Source organism: Canis lupus, chromosome 13 (assembly GCF_048164855.1).
Source record: "Canis lupus baileyi chromosome 13, mCanLup2.hap1, whole genome shotgun sequence".
NCBI classification, from domain to species: domain Eukaryota; kingdom Metazoa; phylum Chordata; class Mammalia; order Carnivora; family Canidae; genus Canis; species Canis lupus.
Genome location: NC_132850.1, coordinates 56,670,105 through 56,690,920, shown reverse-complemented (window position 1 = coordinate 56,690,920; position 20,816 = coordinate 56,670,105). Strand labels below are relative to the sequence as shown.

The window sequence follows — 20,816 nt, the reverse complement described above, 5'->3', positions numbered from 1 at the left end:
AAGTTTGTGATGTAAAGTGCTTAGCAGTATCCCGGGACTTTTGTATCCAAGCTGAATAAAGGACTTTACTTTATAGCTATTTGCTAACCCAGAGAGCATAAAGATAAATCTGTCTTCAAATGGGGATTTCTGTAAGTACATGTAGCAATAATCTTCGAAAGAAAAAGATTTAATTTTGTAAGGCAGATTTTTTTTTTTAGTTGTTTTTTATCCTATTGAAGGATACTTGACAAACACAACTGTGTATACTTAAGGTGTATAATGTGTTGATTTGATGTTCGCATACAGTGTGAAATTCCATGATCAAGGTAGTTTACACATTTATCACCTCACATAGGTACTTTTCGTGTGTGTGCGAGAGAATGCTTACCGATCTCAGGAAATTTAAAGTATACAATACAGTATAATTAATTATAATCTGATCCTCAGAACTTACCCATCTTGCAACTGCAAGTTTCTTTCTTTCTGCAAGTTTCTGGCCAGCATCTCCTCATTTCCCCACTTCCCAGCCCCTGGCAATCACCATTCCACTCTCAAGCAGTGTTTATTTTCAATAAACAGAGAATGAATTGGCTTTTTATAAAGAGGACCAATTTCCATCAAAAGATATGAGTTCAAATAGCTTTTGAATATGTTATATTAGATTGTGTTCATCATTGTTAAAGAAAAAAAATATTCAGTGACGCTTGTTAAAGACAATAAAGAAGACCTTATTCAGGATAATCCTTTTAGGTAGGGGGACAACTGTAATGGGACTTTTTGGTGAGGAGATTGGGCTCCACCCTGAGTACAGTATGGGCAAGTGTGAATGTACAGCCAAGGAGCAGGAGAGGAGTCAGTGGATGGCAAATTATGAAGAGGAAGCACCAGGGGTAAGAAAAGTTCTGGCTTAACTGGCCTAACCAGATTCTTGCTGAAGATAGACCAGGGCCATCAGACATTGCCCTGGGGGGACTGGTGCAAGATGAGGAGCCCAATTAGATATCGAGAGTGATCAGATATCAATGGTGGGGGACTCCGATTAAACTGATTTACAGGTTCTTGCTAAAACTGGATTGTATATGGAAGTGCACAGACAGGTCTAGGAGAAAGGTGCAGGAGCCTGACTAAAGTTACGTCAAGCAAAGAATCATTGTTACTGTAATCAGAATTGTGTTTTCGCATCATCATTTAGATTATCTTGTTTTTGTCAACTTCCTAATAATTAAATACATTATAAGAGAAGATAAAATTGATAAAAATTTTATGAGAACACTAAAAGTTAATACAGTCAAGTCAAACAAAGAAAGTTTTCAGTGACAGTGTTCCCTCAGATGTAAGTATGTGTAATCTTAAGCTTGCTTACAACTTGATTTAATGTTAAATTGTTAAAAATGGTGTTTCATTTCCTCAAAAGAAGGCACTTTTTAAACATTTTACTTACATTACTCTTGTTTTAATTTTCTTTGTTTAACATAAACCCATTCCATAAATCGAAACTTTATGAAATGTAAAAATTCTTGTTTTTCTTAGTCTGAGTGTTCTTTATAAATCTTTAGAGGAAAGTGGGTGTGCCTTTGGCTGAGGCTATTTCCATGCAGCTCTGCTTGTGCAAATTACAGATGTGAATTTTCTTTCTCTAAAAATAGATTATCACTTGCCTGGTGACTCTCTCCAGAGTCTTTATGTGGCGGAATGATGCTTGACTTCTGGTTCTTATCCAGAGGTACAATATGTGGATTCCCAACATTGCATGCATAGAAATAGATTCAAATGCATTGTCGCATTAAAAATGCTCTTACAAATAAATAAATAAATAAATAAATAAATAAATAAATAAATAAGCTCTTACTTATACATAAAGAAATATTGTCCTGTCTTTACTTATGACTCAGTAACATGGAAGAAACTAGAGATTCTACATTGAATTGGTTCATATTGAAAGGGTTTTTAAATGCGGAATTCTCCAGATTAGGTAGTGTAGAACAGTGACTGCTGTTTACAGAGGCAGAGGCAAAAACGAGCCTATGGCATTGTTAGATGCATATATTGTGAACTATTTTTACTTTCTCATCGTTCATCAAATGTTCTGCTGGTCACATTTATATGCATAGTAATTTAACAGGCACCTGTTGCCATGGCAGCACAGAACAAATATGGAATCTATTATCTTTTTTTTTTTTTTTTTGAAATCTATTATCTTATGAGGTGAGAGTTCCCGAGTGATGCAGGTGCAGGCTGGTGAGAACACTTTTGCTTTTGCTTGTGTAGCGTACCCACAGTGAGACACTAAGTCTGTATTAAAAAGTACCATGGGGACTGTAAGATTTGTTTGAGGTTGGTCTTCTCTACAGTCTGGTCTAGCTTCACAATGTTCAGTAGACTACAGGGATCCGTCTAATTTCACTGGCAACCATACACTGGTTCATATCAAGACAAATTCACACAGAAGGATTTTCCAATGTGAGTCATTAGCTAATAAATGCATCTATATGTTTTTGTGTTTCTTTGTACCTGGGGTTGGGCTGATAATGGTAATGATACACACTGTCTTTTTGCCTTTTTGAAATGAGATAATTGTTGAAAATGAGAATTTTTTTTCCCCTCCACACGTTTTCTTAAGACAAATGAGATGTCCAATGAGGTAAATGAAAGTCAAAGAAATCTTGTAGAAAACTGCTAATTATAGAAAAGGATACTCTATTGATATTTCTGTCCCATCTGATTGTAATGTCTTTCTCAAGTGCCTATTACCCGTAAGGTATTATGGCAGACTCTCTGTGGGATAGAACAGTTTTTGGTCCATGGTTAGTGGGACTCAACCCAAATAAAGGAGCCAACTGAGAGAAAATGACAAGCACAGGCAGTTCCATTTTTTTTTTTTTTTTTTTTTTGCTCCCTTCCCATTTTCCCCCCTCTATCCAGTAGAGGCTACTTTAAAAAGACCCATGTCTTCCTATGTCACCATTATTTTGTATTTGATTCTTCCTAACTCTCGACAGTTCTTTTTATAATACACACTATCGAGTGCCTAGTAGGTGCCGGGTATTGGATGAGTTACTATGGTAAATTGTTAAAGTCCACTTTATTACACATTTTACTGCATTACTTAAGCTTTTTCTCTAAAAAAAAAAAAGAGTTTTCTTTGTAAAGGTGCAATTTTTAAGGGTTAAAAACAAATAACTTGAAAAGAGATGATGGGATCTTAAGTATTGACTCAGCAACCAGAAACACACACGTACATACACACATACACTCACTGAGTCCCTTAAAGAAATGTACAGAAACTGCGGTAGAAAAATTTACAGGGTCACATAATTTAACTAAAAGAGTCGAATGAAAAAAAATATTTGGATTAGGGGAATTTCTTTTTTTTTAAGATTTTATTTATTTATTTGACACAGAGAGAGAGAGCACAAGAAAGGGGAATGGGTGAGGGAGAAGCAGGCTCCCCACTGAGCAGAGAGCCCGAGGTGGGACTCTGAGATCATGACCTGAGGTGAAGGCAGATGCTTAACTTACTGAGTCACCCAGGTGCCCCAGATATTTCTAATCTATGTGAGGAAGAACATCTTTATTTTATTCTGTCTTCAGCTTCCAAGAGAGGTCCTGATTCCCTTTAGTTTTCTTTTCTTTTTTTAACATTTTCCCTTGATGTGCTGCTCCCTTGCCTTTACCTTTCTTCCAGCTCAACTTGAGAAAATATAGTGAGACCTGAAGGCACATCAGATTTTTTGGCTTTCCCCTAAAGGCACAATAAAAATACTCTTATCCATCTTTTGCTCTGCTACCTACCTTCACGTTCCCCTTACCCTCGACAGCTCAGGCCCGCACCGTCCTACTCAAAGTGGAACTCAAGGTCTCTGCTGGTTTACTAGTCCATGACAAGTACAAAAATTACAAGCAAGCACTTAGAAACTTTGATAGAAATGTGGTAGAGGAATTTCATCTGTTGATTCTAACAAATGTTTGGTTGGTATTTTGTATTTTTTTAAATTTTATTTCTCCAGTGATAAATTATTATCATTATTATTTAACAAATAACAATCCATATGAATTGTGAGGCTGAGGGAGAGAAACAATAAAACTACCTGGTCTTTCACTACAGATAGTCTGAGAACTACTGGTCTAACGTACTCTCAGTTCTTCTAAAAATGTCTTTTGATTTCCTACCTTCATGCCTTTGCCTATTTTTTAGCAAATACTCCCTGTCTCTCAAAATACAACCATAATATCCTCTCCTTCATGAGTTTTTATCTGAACTCCTACACTGCATTTTTTTTTGTTATTTCTGCTGAAACCTTATAACCAGCATTTATTAAATGTAGTGACATTTAATATTCTATACAAATGCACTTGCTTTTTTTTTTTTTTCTTCACTACCACCTGGGCTACATATGAGAGATACAATCAGGATGGGGAAGGGCATGAATATTTGGGTTAGAATCCTGAGTTCTGTCATTTATGAAGTGATGGACCTTGGGTCAGTCAACGAGTCTCTTTGTGCCTCACTTGCTTTTCTTATCAAATGGGACTGTTGGTAGCACCGATCTCTTCAGGTTGCTTTGAGGATTAGAAGCAACAATACGTATAAAGCATTAAGTTTACAGTTCCTGACACATGCTAAACACTCAGTAAATGATTGCTCTTATGTTTTTCATTAATATTAGCAGCACTTTTAGAATATTTTTTTTTGCATTTGTTCAGATATTGCTTGGAATTAGTCATTCAATCCCATTGTTTTGAGGAAAAAGAAGCTATGAAGCCGTTGCTTTGATAGACCCACTTTTTTGTTATTTATTTATTATTTTTTAATAATAAATTTATTTTTTATTAGTGTTCAATTTGCCAACATACAGAATAACACCCAGTGCTCATCCCGTCAAGTGCCCCCCTCAGTGCCCGTCACCCAGTCACCCCCACCCCCCGCCCTCCTCCCCTTCCACCACCTCTAGTTCATTTCCCAGAGTTAGGAGTCTTCCATGTTCTGTCTCCCTTTCTGATATTTCCTACCCATTTTTTCTCCCTTCCCCTCTATTACCTTTCACTATTATTTATATTCCCCAAATGAATGAGACCATATAATGTTTGTCCTTTGATAGACCCACTTTTTGAAGACACATCTAGAATAGGCGTTGTGCAAGAGTGGAACGTCATTGGGTTTCTATAGATTCCTATGGGGCTTTGGGGAGCTGGTCAGTGCAGCAGAGGCCTACTTGCTTAGGTTCTGTAAACATAACTGAGTCACTCATATGATAATTTTTTCATTCAGGCAAAAGTAACACTCCTAAAAGGAAAATGGAATTTAAAAAAAGGAACTTTAGAAGAAAGCAGTATATCTAAAAATATCCCCACGACACCAACAACAAAAAAATTGGCTGGGACACCTGGATTTTTCTGAGTATAATTTTAGTTAGGTAAACATTGAAAAGATATATTTTCCTAAAAGAGGAAAGAGTAATTTTATGGAAAATGATGGTTGGTAGTAATCTTCAGATTCAGAAGATCGATTCTATAAAAGATTTTCCTTGTTTTAAAAAGTGAGAGGTTGTGAATTTGAACAAGTTGCATTAATGATGATCAATACTCACAGTCACTAGCCTGATAAAATTTACCCCCAATGAGTCTTCTTTGTAGGATAATTTTCTAAGGACATAGACTTGTGGATGTGAATTACAGTGTTTGATTATGCGGTAGTTAAATGGAATGATTATTTTAATGTGTGCGCCAAAAAATATATTAACACCATATTACGGATTCATAGCTATTGAGGATATGCTTTATTAGGCTTTAAAAAAATAGGTAGACTCTCTTGGAAGTAAGCAGAAATGTATTCAACATATAACTAAATTAAATGCCAAGCAACATGGCATTGAATTTAAGGGAGTGGATTATGGTTTTGTGGTCAAATTATTTTTGGTATAGTGAATGTGAATTCAAAAAGAAGACTCTAAAAATTCTGAGAAGAGCTAGGGAACAAGATTTAAGAGCTACTTAGGCCCTTGCTAGACAAGGACAATAATACAAAGACATAATTTACTGTAGTTAGAGGATAAGAAAAATGAAGTGAAACCCAGATTATTTGAGGCCTTAAAATCTAATTCTATATTTGTAGGTGTATATACACACACACACACACACACTCAATGTGTGTTAACATACCCACCAACTTTATGTGTAGATCTGAATAAAAGGAAGGGTGAACATTTTCTAGAAGAAGAGTTGAGCTGAACACACACACCCGTTTTTAATAATAAGGTCTGTTAGACTTGAATGGCACAACAGTCTGTCGGGGAAGTGGTGAAATCATCACAGACTGTTGAGTGATTCAAAATTAGATCAGACAAAGCACTTTAAAAATACACTGTAGGAAACAATCTAGGCTGGGAAGGCAATAAAAAATGACCTAAATCGGTCTTTTCCACCTCTAACTTTTAATGTTTTCTTGTAGTTTAAAAATAGAAGAGTGTAATATTTATAGAAATACTGAAAGTTGGGGTCTAAACTCTAAGGCGCTTATTATTATTTAACAATATATTTGCTACTGATGGCTTTGCTGTAGAAACAACAGAAATGTGGCTCTATGTCTTCATCGTTTCTTCACTGATATGAAATTAACAATGAAGAAAAATGTTCAGGGTTCTGGGTGCGATTATTAAGTAGTTTAAGGGCTAAATTTCATTTTATTTATTTATTTTTAAAGATTTTATTTATTTGAGAGAGATATAGTGAGAGAATGAGAGAGAGAGAGAAAGAGAGAAAGCACAAGTAGGGGGAGGAGCAGAAGGAGAGGGAGAAGTAAACTCTCTGCTGAGCAGGGAGCCCAGATGCGGGGCTCAATCCCAGAACCCTGGGATTGTGACTTGAGCCCAAGGCAGACCCTTAGCAGACTGAGCCACCCAGTGCCCTTAAGGGCTAAGTTTTGGTGCATAAAACTTAAGTTCTAAACCATTTATCCAACATAACAGACCTTAAATGTTGCGGTTAAAATTAAGCAGTATTTAGTTTTTCCCCCATATATAATGTCATTATAACTGGATATAAACATACGATGGTGATGGAGCAAAGGTATAGAGAGTCTTTGAGAATTATTAGCTAATGTATATAAAAGAGGGAAGATCGACGGAGAAGCAGCTTCTAGAAGGGTTATTTTTCATGTCCTCTCCGACTCTCTGATCTTAACTTAAATGATTGCTAATCAGATGCAATCTCTTTATGTCACTTGATTTCTCCTATATTCAAAGGCAGTCAGGATACTACACAAAATGAACCAAATTGTTTAAAGAGAAAGGGCTCCATAAATTTTTCTAATACTTTCTAATTTGTGCTTTTTTTTCATTTAACCTATAGTGATTCGCTTGGGGACACTCTTGCTCACCTTTGGGCGACCCCTGTCCTCATATCAGACAGAGACGCTTTAACCAGAAGTGGGAATTTACTGTTCTCTGCAATCAGCCTATGTGACCTTTTGGATAAATCATTGCTTAGACTTATAGCCCCATGGATCAGCTGCCTGGAACCAATCCCAAGAGAGGCCTCCCTTTATCTGTACGTTGCTTGTAGATCAGCAATGTACCCTCTGCATTATCCAAATGTTTCTTGGCTCACTGACCACCCTTGTCCCATGTGACTGGTTTTACATAAATGACATAGAAGATTGGTTTAGGCTGACTTCTTTTACAATCCCTGTTTCTCAAAATATGCTGGTTGATACAAAGTTCACTTTTGTGCAGAAGACAGAGAGGACGGTCATTTGTGCAGTTCTTAAGGTTTGCTGTGGTAGTGAGGCAACATTAAATGACCACTTCATTTTCCTCTGGGAGTAGTCTTGGTGGGGAGGTGCTGACCATGGGCAACATTTTTTTTTTTTTTTTGGTGCCCAGCTCACTGACAGGTGGTAGATGTTCAATAAACATTTGTTGGGTGAATAAATGAATGAATGGGTGGTCATTTCCAAGGAGGCTAAATTTCGGTACTGCTCTTTCTGCATTCCTTTCTGAGCAATTGGCCTCTTAGAGTGGCCAGCCCCACAGGATCTGCAGAAACAGGGGAAGAGAAAGGATGGGAATTTACTGCCAAAGTGTCGGGTCCAGCCATCTTTTGAATCATGAGTGAATGTGTACTCTTTGATTAGCCTTAAACTATTTGACATGATGTACTGGGTGGAGAATCATGAAATTTTGGAGACAAATATAGCTGTGTCTAAATCTTAACTTTGCTACTTAGTTATGTGCTACCTAGAGTGGATTATTTAACCTCCCTGAGGCTCAATATTTCTTCATTAATATGGAGAAATTGCCTTTTGTCTTGGAAGCTTCTTCCTTTCTTTCTCTCTCTTTTTTTTCTACAATGAGATAGAAATTTTTAGAAATTTTTAGAAATTTTCTACAATGAGATAGAATTTTTAATTTAAATTCAATTTGCCAACATATAGTTTCTAGGTAAATCACTTCATATAGTATATATGTGTGTGTCTCAATAATAATAGCTATTTTCACTTTTTTTTTTTTTTTTTTTTTTTTAGTATCTTCTAGATGCCTGGATCACAGCTGTGGGTGGTGATCCCTCCAGCTAACTAAATTCCCACTAACTGTACGAGGCACAGTGCCATAGTATCATTCCCATTATACAGCCAATTAAATTGAGAGTAGGTGATGTAAAGGACCCTACACAAGGTCATAGAGCTAAGTGAGAGAACAGAGATTTGACTTGAAATTTATCTAATTCCTAAGCTGAGACTTTAATTTATCCCAATTAATAAATATTATTTCTTTCCTGCCCAAAAGAAATGGAGATGACACAATTATCCTTTTCTAATTGATCTGCTTACCTCTTCTATTGGATAGAAACCCTATCCCCATAATAAACCCCACTGGACCCAATAATTTTATTAATGGTGCTCACTTATTTAGAATCTAGCTGTGGGCCCCATATGGGTAGTGCTTTTTGTTATCATTGCTGAATGTCACATCTTTTCAAAAGATTCGTTCTATGTTATTTATTTCAGGTTAGATAGTGTAATTCTAAAGTCCAGAGAGGTCAGAGGATGCAGTAAATTTTTAGAGCCACTGAGATAGCACAGGTTTTCTATAACCCAACTCGAGAAAGAGAACAAGCTATATAGCCTTTAGCTATGTAAAAAGGCAGTGGTTTCTATCTTCTGTCATCAGTAGAGTCAGAGATTCTTCTGGCCATGCGTCTGCATATGATGTCAGTGGGAACTTTGAATATTAAGGGTGGAGATGTCTAACTTGGATGATCTGACTTTGGAGCTGTTAGAAGCTGGAAATGCTTTTAACCATGGCTTAGTCAGAAGGATATGAACCTTGGACTTACTCTGACAGTTGCCTTTAATTAAATGAGCCTGGCTCTATTAGATTCTGGCAAGGCAGCTATTTAGAAAGCACTAATTCTTCAGAAATCTAACTTTCCCAAGTTTTGTTTTTACTCAGCATCTTGGATTTTGTTTTTGTTTTCCATTTTCAGATTTATAATCGCTTAGATACAAATTGCTGTGGATTCCGACCTCGAAAGGAAGATGCCTGTGTACAGAATGGACTGAGGCCAAAATGTGACGACCAAGATTCTGTGGCTCTGGCACACATTATCCAGCGAAAGCATGACCCAAGGCATTTGGTCTTCATAGACAACAAGGGTTTTTTTGACAGGAGTGAGGATAACTTAAACTTCAAATTGTTAGAAGGCATTAAAGAGTAAGTTTTATGATGTAACATCTGTGGGACATCACTTTTCGATTAAATAAGTAGTAAGGTTTTAAGAAAACCCAAATGCTATGTGTGACTGATCTGACCCTTGAATGGAACTGTGGATGTGGAATTGGGGACTGGAGGCCCAGAAATGGGAAACAGACCTAAACCGAACAGAACAAGACTGCGGCCTCAGTGTCACTATCACTAACCCATGCAACCTACAAAACTCCCACTACATTTCACATCTGTTGTGTTGGTTGGGCCTCATTGTGAACATCCGCCTGGGTAAGGTTGGAAGCATGCAGGGACCTCTGGGATAGGAACCGGCAAAGCACGGATGAGTGGGTAGCAGAAACTCCGTTACCAGGGCATGGGGCAGAGGGAAGAACAGGCATGCAGATGTTGACTGGGGGGATGTCCAAAGGCATAATCAAAGGCATAATACACTCAAGAGACTTCTGAATGCAGTGGGAAATTAGAGCTAATCTGCTGGAGACAGTGGCTTTTTGAATTCAGGTAGGAGGGTTTTTGAACTTTTGGAAATCTTTCCGGTAGACATAGACTATGGGGGAAAGTATCTTGAGCTTATCTATTTGGAAATAAAGGAAACAGATTCTTTTAATAATGGCAGGAACCCGCTGTAGAGTCTGGGCCATTCAACTTTAGCTACAGGGATTGAGTGCGGATTTCAGGCCTCCCAGCTCATAGCCGCCCTACATAGCCTTCCTACCTTGTCAGAAATCAGTGACCAAGACATTAGGGTATGTCTGAGACTTGCAAATAGAGGGGAGCATTAGTGAAAGAGTTAACCAGCTTGGTGTAGCTAAGTGACTGCTGGAGAGCACGTGAATGAGTCTAAAATTGAGAGTAGAACCCCAGTCTTCCAAATCCAGGTCCAGTCATTTCTTCTGCAGTGACTTGTTTGTTTATGCTGTTGCTCTTATTAACAACACTCTGAAGCATGTTTCATTAGTTCTTCCTAGTTCTCCGAATCAGGTAATGTGGATTTTATGTACTTTCAGGACTAGAAACAATACTGCTCCCATGAAAGTTTCATGAGCCCCAATTTCATGAGTTCTTGCCGCATCTTGCATACTCATTCTCACATCTCTTTGTGGATTGAAGGTAGACTATATGACAGATTCTTTAAAGTGACTAAACTACAGAAATTCTATGTGTAGAAAAATTTGCCAAAAAAAAAAAAAAAAGGAAAAATTTGCCAAAGGCATCTCTTACTGATATTATGGGGTCTTCTTAAATCTCTAAATTTTCTCTTGGAATTAGGAGTACCTGAGAATATGGTCCAGCCATTCTATACATTCATATTAATATGAATACGGTCTTATTTATGCTTCCAAAGAAGTTAACTTCCAATGAAATTTGAGGAGTAATGAGTTTGAAGTTAAATTTTTTTTTGAATAAGTAAGTCATGCATTGAAAAGCAAAAATGAGGGGATTCCTGGGTGGCTCAGCAGTTTGGCATCTGCCTTTGGCCCAGGGCGTGATCCTGGAGACCCAGGATCGAGTCCCTCATTGGGCTCCCTGCGTGGAGCTTGCTTCTCCCCTCTGCCTGTGTCTCTGCCTCTCTCTCTCTCTCTGTGTCTCTCATGAATAAATAAAATCTTTTTTTTAAAAAAAAAAGTAAAAATGATGATTTGCTAGCCCAGATTTATGCATAGAATATTCCTGTTAATGTAATGCACATACAGGTAATTTTTTTTGATTTTCCTTATGAAAAGGATTAGTCGCTAAAGAGATCCATGGTTTTCACCGTCTCATCTCGTACATTTTGCCACAGTGAAATTAGTTGAAGGGTCATAGAATTTATAAATCATGGATTATTAATATTTCATAGAGCAAAAATGCTTACTTAATTAATACTATGGCCACTAAATTATATAGTACATGTCTTCAGGGAGCTCAGGGCATCTTATCAGTATTATTTAATTCCACGCTTACTCAGACTCATTAAGCACGTCCAGCTCTGTGGCCTTTGGTCTTTCTGCAGCATCTGGACCTGGATGCCCAGCATTTATGCCCCCTGAATGCCATCCTTAGTTCACTCCATTGGAATTTGGAAAAGGCGTTTAGGAGGCTTGAAACTTTAGGCAAATTGTATTCCTCAAACAAGGATATGTTCTTTTTTCTTTTTTAAGGTGTTACTTATTTATTCATGAGACACACACACACACACACACACACACACACACACACACAGAGGCAGAGACACAGGCAGAGGGAGAAGCAGGCTCCCTGCAGGGAGCCCGATGTGGGACTCGATCCCAGGACCCCAGGATCACGACCTGAGCTGAACGGAGGCGCCCAACCGCTGAGCCACCCAGGCGTCCCCAGGATATGTTCTTATTTTAGCTTTTAAGGAGCAATTACGTTTACATGAAATATACCACGTAACCCCAGTAGCTGTACTGTGCTTCCATCAGTATTTCAATGAAAGCTGGATGGGGCCAGTTGGAGATTCAGCAAGACATTCCTTAAGACTTTGAACCAGAAACTTGACAGAGGTCATCAGATAGTGTATGTGCTTGGTTTTCACTTTCTAAATGGAGAACAGGCAGCCCAAAGCACTCTCTTAAGGTCGTTCAACAAGGACCTTTCCAAATTGGCCTCAGGTTTTCCAAAGAAGGTTCACTGTGGAATGCTGGCTCTAAAACTTGAGTTTTGGTAAATTGATTTGAAAACAATTTAGTATTCCAGTTCAGTAAAGTGCTCCCAGATTCTCAGAATTCCTGAAGTGTAGTCTGAATCAGGAGCAATTCCTTATTTAATTGGGCGTCATGGAATGATTCCTTTCTCTTTTTACTACCTACATTTTGGATTATTTCACATTAAAATCAGTCATGCATTTATCAGCAATTTGCTTCTCATATTTTCTTGCATAAAACCCCACGTTGACACTTATGAGGATACTATTCTAACTTGACAGATTGAAGTGGTTTCTATGGGTGAAATGGAGCTGAAGATTGAGGAAAGTATTTTTGCCAGGCTAACAGAACTCTTTTTAATTCTATGCCTTTCTTTGCCTACAGTAATGACTTTAAATAAGATGTTAGCATGTCAAGTTCTCAATGGAAAATTCAACGTAGAAAATTCAGGTCCCTTGAGACATATTCTTCTAGTATATTATTGTTAAGAGAAGTGTCAGCTTGACAGGCTTGACAGTGACAAAAATGTTTTCATTCTCCAGGTACTATTTGATAGTGTGATTTGTGCCAGATTAATGAAGGGCAGAGCAATTGGGTAAGGCATAATATTTCTAAGCAATTACTAAGAATGAAATATCATTTTATCTTCTCAGGTTTCCCGAATCTGCAGTTTCTGTTTTGAAGAGCCAGCACTTACGGCAGAAACTCCTTCAGTCCCTGTTTCTTGATAAAGTTTATTGGGAGAGTCAAGGCGGTAGACAAGGAATTGAAAAACTCATCGATGTAATAGAACAGAGAGCCAAAATCCTTCTCACCTACATCAATGCACATGGGGCCAAAGTATTACCTATGAATGAATAACAAAAGCATCTTCTGGGTATAATACTAGGCATATTTATGCTTTTTTTTTGTTTTTGTTTTCAAACCACATGCACAAACCTCAAGCCTTTTTAGGAATGAGGCAGTGTAGATGAATATATAAAACAAATGAATTTAACCAAGTGTATATGATCGGTCTGAGCACTATAAGCAGACTTAAAACCTTTTAAAAAACATACTGCTCCAAGGATTTTTGTCCATATTTTCCTCTAACATCATGTCATGCGAGTCTCAACATCTGATTACAGAATGGTTGTAATCATTATTTAGCTTTGTTAAAACATTTGTCGTGCCTTTTAACAGAACAGTGTAAACCAGAGGTACTGACTCCTTTAACAAAGTGTATTTTATGCCATATTGACTGGTCTGATCAAGTACTGATGGGAACGGTTCTTGACATTCTTCAGTTGCTGATTGTTAAAACAGAGCCGTCCCAATATGACCCAGAGGAGGCAGTTCCATATTGGAAAACTGAGGCATATGATCTACAAAAACACCAGCACACACAATAATTCTACACGAGAAATGGTGGGTTATTTGCAAAAGCGCCGATATATTCTATCTGCATATGATCGGCCATCTCTGTGAGTCTGAGAAACAAAAATCACAGTTTCACTTTTTTTTTTTTTTTTAGAAATTTGTTTTGTTTTCAGTTTTGAAACCATCCAAGTATGACAATTTATACAGTAGGTAGTTTTGCTTCCTCAGTTTTGGTCCAATTTATGTCTAGTGGCTTAGACATTAAACAATTTTAAGGTATAAATTAGCTTATTTGAAACTATACTTCTAGTGTGCCTTTTTTTAATGGATGCTCTTTGAAAAAATGTCATTTTTACAAAGGATATACTATAGTTTTGTATATTTTCTTAATAATAGGGGATTTCTTTAGATTTGTTCTAATTATATTTAAACTGACTTAAATGATGTTGCTGAGATACTGACGATAGAACCAGATACCGAGTGCATTTAGATATGCTGTTTGGCTTATCCTAATATGAAAAATATGAACAAAATAAATTGAAACCTGACTCTTTTCAGTTCTCCTCATTGAAAGCACATGACTAGAACTAAAACAGTGAATTTGGACAATATTAAGCTTCAAATAATTCCTCCCAAACTCCCTCTACCAACTTTTTAATTAGGCACAGGGACATGGAAGTACAGTATTCATGTGTTGGATCTTTGTGTCCTGGAAAGATACCCATGTCATCACATATGATAGATGTTCTTACAGAGGTTTCAAATCTTGAACAAGTCATCATTCTACCCCCCTCACACCTATCCTTATTTAAAAGCTGATATACTGACTTCTTTTTCCCCTGAAAGTTTAAAAATATGATTTAAGAATGCTGTACTACATTCTATTCTGTTTTCTCGAGTCTGTGTGTTATTGCTAAAGTCCCATATCTTCTGTGTTCTAATCAAGGGTCGCTTAATATCACTGTAAAGTAGAACTGTTAAAGGCATTACAACAATAAAGACTAAAATTTAAAAATATATATACCTGTAGATTCTAATTTATTCAAAGGTATAGGGACAAAAATGTCAAAACAACGCCTGCTAACTCTAAGAGAAGACAGGCAAGGAGAGAGGGATCATTTGATCACCTAATTAGAACTTTTCTAGGCTCACATTCAAGTACCACTTTTTAACATCCTTATTTGCTGGGCTAACCCTTAGAGAAGTGGCCTTCAGACCATTCTTCTTTCCCATTATCCCTCTACCACTCTGATTTCCCTTCTCCTGTTCCACATGTCCCGTGCACTCTTTGGCTCTCCCGAGTCTCTACTTTTACCTGCTGTGCTCCGGCTTTTAAAAATCCCCTTTTCTCTCATTAATCAGTATTTTAATAAAAAAAAAAAAAACTGTCCTAACAGAAGCTTGGAGACCCAGGTTCTATTTTGAGCCACTGACTTAAAATAACTCATTGTCAAGTTGCCTTGTACCTTGTCTTATCAAGGTGGCATATTTTCATTTTAATATGCTTTTTATGGAGTAGAGCATCTTTATCCAAATTTGTGATATTAGTGGTGGGAATTCCAGTCTCCTTAGAAATGAGCTATAATGTTGCCTCTCCAGCTGCACTGCTTTGGGGCAGCTTGGTTCTCCCTTATGTGGGTCTGGTTTTGCTTATTTGCCTCCAGTTATTCTGACATGCTTAATATTAAATGAAAGGTCCAGGAACACATGTTTATTTTAGTCACCTTTGCTTTTTAACAATGTATTTTGCTTTATAATCAGTGAATAATTCATGCCGTATTATTTTTGAATAATGGATAGCTACAGGGCCAGGCTTTTACTTCTAAGTAACACTCCTCTTTTTTCTCACTGAAACAATGAGAGTACTCTGCGCCTTTCAGATGCACTCAGATTATGCTGTGGTTTGGTTCACATAAGCATATTATGTGGTTTATTTATAACTTGATAAATTTAAAATAGAACAATTTACCTTGGCAGGCATACAAAAGCTTGTTCTTGTGTGACTTATTTTCTTTAAGCTGATAATATGAAAATAAATACATATCTTAAAAATCTATAATAAAAATATTAGAAAATAAAGATGCGTGCTTTTTATTTTGTAGGTGGGTTTTCTTTTGTACATGGGTGACTTTTCAGAAGTGAAGTACGGAAGACGGTTTGCTACCACTGTCCATGATAAAAGAAACAACTGAACAATTAAGAGTTTTGTTGGATTGTGTTCGTGTATGCATATATTTGACATTGTTACCAGTGATTTTATGCTTTTTCTTGGTGTACATAAAGCATTGTCTTCCGCGGTATGCAAATTAGTTAATAGCTATCACAAACCCTAAGAGACTGATTTTTGTTTTTCTTTGCTGGGGGTGAGTCTTAGAACTATAGTTAAGGTTTTCTTTATAGCATTCAATCTTATTAAGTTTATTAGGTATCCTGGGGGACTTATCAAAATATAAAATGTCTTAGACTTATGCTCAAAAAATTTATAATCTCTAAGCCTGTATTATAGCCTGTTTATTCCATCGTACCTTTAAATATATGTGATATAGCTAATGAATAAAATAACCTAGATGTAGATTTATCTACCCGGTACCTTATGGAATTCTTATGTTTATCTCAGCACAGAATGAAGGAAGGCTCAGTTAGGGCACTAGTCTGAAAATATGGTATGGAAATTGTATGTGGGTCAAATAAAGATGATAAAAGACCTTTCTCCAAAAACTAGTAGCATCAAGAATTAAGAGCTTCCATTCTTGAAACAGAATTTGACTTGTGGGAAAAGTTACTGGACACTTGGAAATAGCCAGAAGAGATTTTTGGGTGTTCTTTCAGTACAATGCTGGGCTTGCTTTTGTATTGAATGGTCTACTTAACAATGTTGTGGGGCAGAGGTTAACTTGTAGATTTTTATCCCATTGAGATGCAAATAATTTCTGCCTGGTGGAAAAGACAACCCTAATGGTTTTACAGTTTATTACCCTGTTGGACATTAGCCAGTTTTATATCTAGTCCAGCAATCTTACCCTAACATTGCCTGTAAATACTTAGCTTTTGAAATACTCTTCGAAATGGTTTTACCATCTTAGCAGTTCCCTTGGTTATTAATTAGATAAAGTCTTTGACATATGTTCGTTTTACATTTGCATAGGAATTGCAATTTCATTTATTTCAAATATTTTGCCCTAATAAACTTTTGACTACAGAGTCATATCTTACTTGTTTGAGAATCATGATTTTAAATTTTTGAAAAATTACTTTAGCAACCTTTCAAAACACAGTTCTATCATTGAAGAACTGAATGACACCATGTGATTAGCCTTTGGAGCTTATTTTCATTTAATCTTTTAATTTTTTAGTGGTTATCAGTGGATTATCTAGTTCAGAGGTCTGACTCAGAAGGGCTTGCGGACAGACTCTGTTTTGCAACCTAAGAGTGCACATGGTAAGGGAATGAAGTGGCAGAGATCTTTTCTTGCAAGAGCACTGCATATTACTAAATTAGTTCAACTTTTTTTTTTTTTTATCTTAGGAAGTTACCTTTTTACCATCATGACTCCAAAATGCATTTAGTTTTCTCGATAAAAATATGCACAATCATGTGCACATTAAGAAATCTCTATGCATCTTCTTTCTAAAAAAGTAATCTGTATTTCTTAGCAGTACTTGTCAAGATTTCTAAAGCTTCTGAGACAAAGAACTAAAAAATAAAACCTCCCTTGTCAGTGGCTTTAATCACATGCTGCAGAATTAGCTAGCTGTGCTATATTTCAAAAGGCAAACTGGGCTGCAGAGAGTGGGACCAGTCACTAAATGAGACTGAAACAGCTGTGATTTTGCAGGATGTGCCAACATTTTCTTTAGCCCCAGGACACCAGACATTATTTGGCTCATAAAGTACCCTATGTTATTGGCTCAACTTCTGTTTAGGAGAACAAGAGATCTTGTTCTGTATCCCTGTTTCAGGCCCTCAGGGGCATTAAAAAGGGAGGTCAACATTTATTTTATTTATTTTTTACCACATAGTAACTTAAAAAAATCAACTGTGATTCAGATAGCCTCTAACTTTGTGAGAGTACATTATCGTTAAGCTTGCAAGATTCAAGTCTTTCTTAAGAGAATGGTGAAATAATTTACAGCCTCTCTTAAGAGTCCGTCCTCCACATCAGGTAACAGGTGACAGTTACGATGTAGGACTTGAGTTTTGGTGATTCATGTGACAGTGCTATTTGCTGCCCGCATTGTGTCATTTCCTTTGTCTTCCTTACGGTCCGTTGCAAGTAGACACAGCATGTTGTGTTTAAGGAGGAGTGACATGACAGCCTCTGGAGAAGCAAAGTCCTAATTAGAGACACAAATTCCTAATTAAGTCTTGACTTTATCCTGGGCTACCTACTAGATGTCAGTAGTAACACGCCTTTAAGTTGTGACAACAAAAAATGTCTCCTGATATTGCAAAATGTCCTCTTAGGAGGCAAAGTCATTCCCTGGTTGAGAATCATTAGTTCTTCGTGCTTTAGCACCTTCACTGATAGAAAGTCTTCCATAAAAGACAAACCTTTTAATTTTTTTCCTGTCCTTTCGCATTCAGCTTATGAAGATTTTTCTCTAAGTCCTTGTTTTAGACTGTGTTGCCACATGGTATGGCATCACTCAGGGCCCTGAGACGTCTGATGGTTTGGAGAAAGAGATCAATAAAAGTAGCCACTTGAGAGGAGAAAAGAGACATACTGGGCTTTGAAATAAACATTTTAGATGGAGCATAAATTTAGGAGCATATGACAAATTAAATATCAGCATAAAAATTTGGGAATGGATGGTGGTTGAAGTAAAAGCGCTTGAAAATCTGTGCTCTCCCTTCCTCTGTCCTGGGGCTCGGGATCTGTAGTCTTTGAGAAGATGCCTGGAATACAAAGAAGCCCTGCTCACACCAGGGACCCAACCGCCCTGTGGGATCCTCCTCCAACAGAGGGTCAAAAGAAGTGGAGGGTGTTTCCTTAGCAGCAGGAGGGGAAAATGAGTAGCAAAGTGTGGTAGAGCGGAATTGCTCTACTGTGGTACAGTCAGCAGCCAGTGGGCAGTGAGGAATCGCAGTGGGAAATGGAAGAAGAGAATGGAATATCAACAGGGAAGGCTAAGTAATGCTGTAGTAACAAAACACCATCAAATCTCAGTGGCTTAAAACAATAAAGCTAGATTTCTCACAGCACTTGTCTGCCACAGCTTGGCAGGAGAGCTTTGCTTCAGATAAACACCTAGAGAATCACCGTGGTGAGGCAGCCTGGATGCTTCTATTTCTGTATCTGAGGGAGAGAAAGTTCTGAAGGGCTTTGCACTTCGTCACCACTAACTGGACAAAAGCGAGAAATCTGAACTGTCTGGCAAGGGACACCGGTAACTACAGCAGAGAGTGAGAACTGCAGGGGTGGCTCTGCTTACGTTTGAGGCAATCATATCCCAAATCTATTATTGTTTGTCAACCCTCTTCTTCGAGATTACCCCTGTCCCCCCGGCCCCACCTCACTGACCTCTGTTGACCATGGTTGATGGGGTCAGTGATGTACATGTGCCTAATGCTGGGCCAGTCGCAGTCTCTCTATTCAGCTCTGTTTCCTGTCATAATTGATTGGTTCGAAACTGAACACCTGATCTAAGTAGGTCACCCAGAAAACTTGCCTCAGAGTTTTAGAACAGATAAAGAGAAAAACAAAACAAAACAAGACCCAAGCCCAAAGCAATAATGGGGCAATGTTCTGGAGATCTTACTTAGACTTTTTTTTTTTTTTTTTTGCTGTGAGTGGAGAAAATTTAATGTAGATTGAGGGAAGGCCTCAAGCCTCAGAGGTGCTGGTGGGTGAGATGGGGAGGTCCCATGTCTTCCGACTCCTTCGCATTAGTTGCTTGAGGTGCCTTCCAATTTTTAGTTTCCTCAGAGTCCTTTCTTAATGTGCCCCTTTGCTTTAACTTAATCTAGGCCGATAGCTTTTCTTTTCTTTTCTTTTCTTTTTTTTTTTAATTTTTATTTATTTATGATAGTCACAGAGAGAGAGAGAGAGAGGCAGAGACACAGGCAGAGGGAGAAGCAGGCTCCATGCACCGGGAGCCTGACGTGGGATTCGATCCCGGGTCTCCAGGATCGCGCCCTGGGCCAAAGGCAGGCGCCAAACCACTGCGCCACCCAGGGATCCAGCTTTTCTGATAATTGCAACAAATGGCAAATCTATAATTAATTTCTAAGGTAATTAGGTCTTTCTCTAATTTGTCAGTTTTAGAATGTATAGCATGAGTTCTTCTTATGACAGATAAAGATGTTCATGTTCTTAAATTCCCCCTCCCTCCACTTCTCTCCTTCATAAACCAATATCTAAAATATTTATCATCACGCTTACATGTCAATCTTCCTAATATTTACCTTCTGGTTTCCACTTTGTCACAGGTGCATTAATTCCATATTTGAATAGATTTCCTGCTCACCATCAACTACAACTTCTTCCTTCCTGAGGTTTTTGTTTGTTTTACTCATTCATCTCTTTGCTGATTGGCTTCATGGAAATGATTTTTACAGACTTACCCATGAGTTCCATATTCAGTGAGCCTTGCTGATTTGCAAATGGCATTGTTTTGTTTATGTATATAAACAACAGCCTTGTGATATAAAATTTGGATTCTGTGCTTTTTAAAAAGTTTTTCAAAACGAAATATCCTTGGAAGTCTTTAGACACTGTAACACTGTCATATAGCATTGAACATTGCAGATAAGATTTCAGAGGTCAGGCTGTGCTTTTTTTTTTTTTTTTCCCTCTGACTTGTAGGTGATTCGCTTTTCTGGTTTCCATGCATGTTGAATTCTTTTTTTTTAAATCCTTTCTTTCTTTCTTTCTTTCTTTCTTTCTTCTTTCTTTCTTTCTTCTTTCTTTTTTCTTTCTTCTTTTTTTTCTTTCTTTCTTTCTTTCTTTCTTTCTTTCTTTCTTTCTTTCTTCTTTCTTTCTTTCTTTTTCTGATTTTATTTATTTGAGAGAGGGAGAGAGAGATCACAAGTAGGGCAGAGGAGTAGAGGGAGAAGCAGACTCCCTGCTGAGCAGAGAGTCAGATGTAGGACTCGATCCCAGGA

The 20,816-nt window shown here is 37.5% G+C and overlaps 1 protein-coding gene across 1 annotated transcript in view; it reads left to right on the top strand.

Annotated features, from left to right (window-relative positions):
• The window catches only part of GASK1B (golgi associated kinase 1B), a 46,037-nt gene extending 30,247 nt beyond the window's left edge, over positions 1-15,790 (top strand). The window contains exons 3-4 of the mRNA XM_072773770.1: positions 9,466-9,692; positions 13,006-15,790. Of these exons, the coding sequence (XP_072629871.1) occupies positions 9,466-9,692; positions 13,006-13,213 (435 nt within the window). The 3' untranslated portion in view covers positions 13,214-15,790. The remainder of the gene's footprint in view (positions 1-9,465; positions 9,693-13,005) is intronic.
• Positions 15,791-20,816: the final 5,026 nt, after the last annotated feature.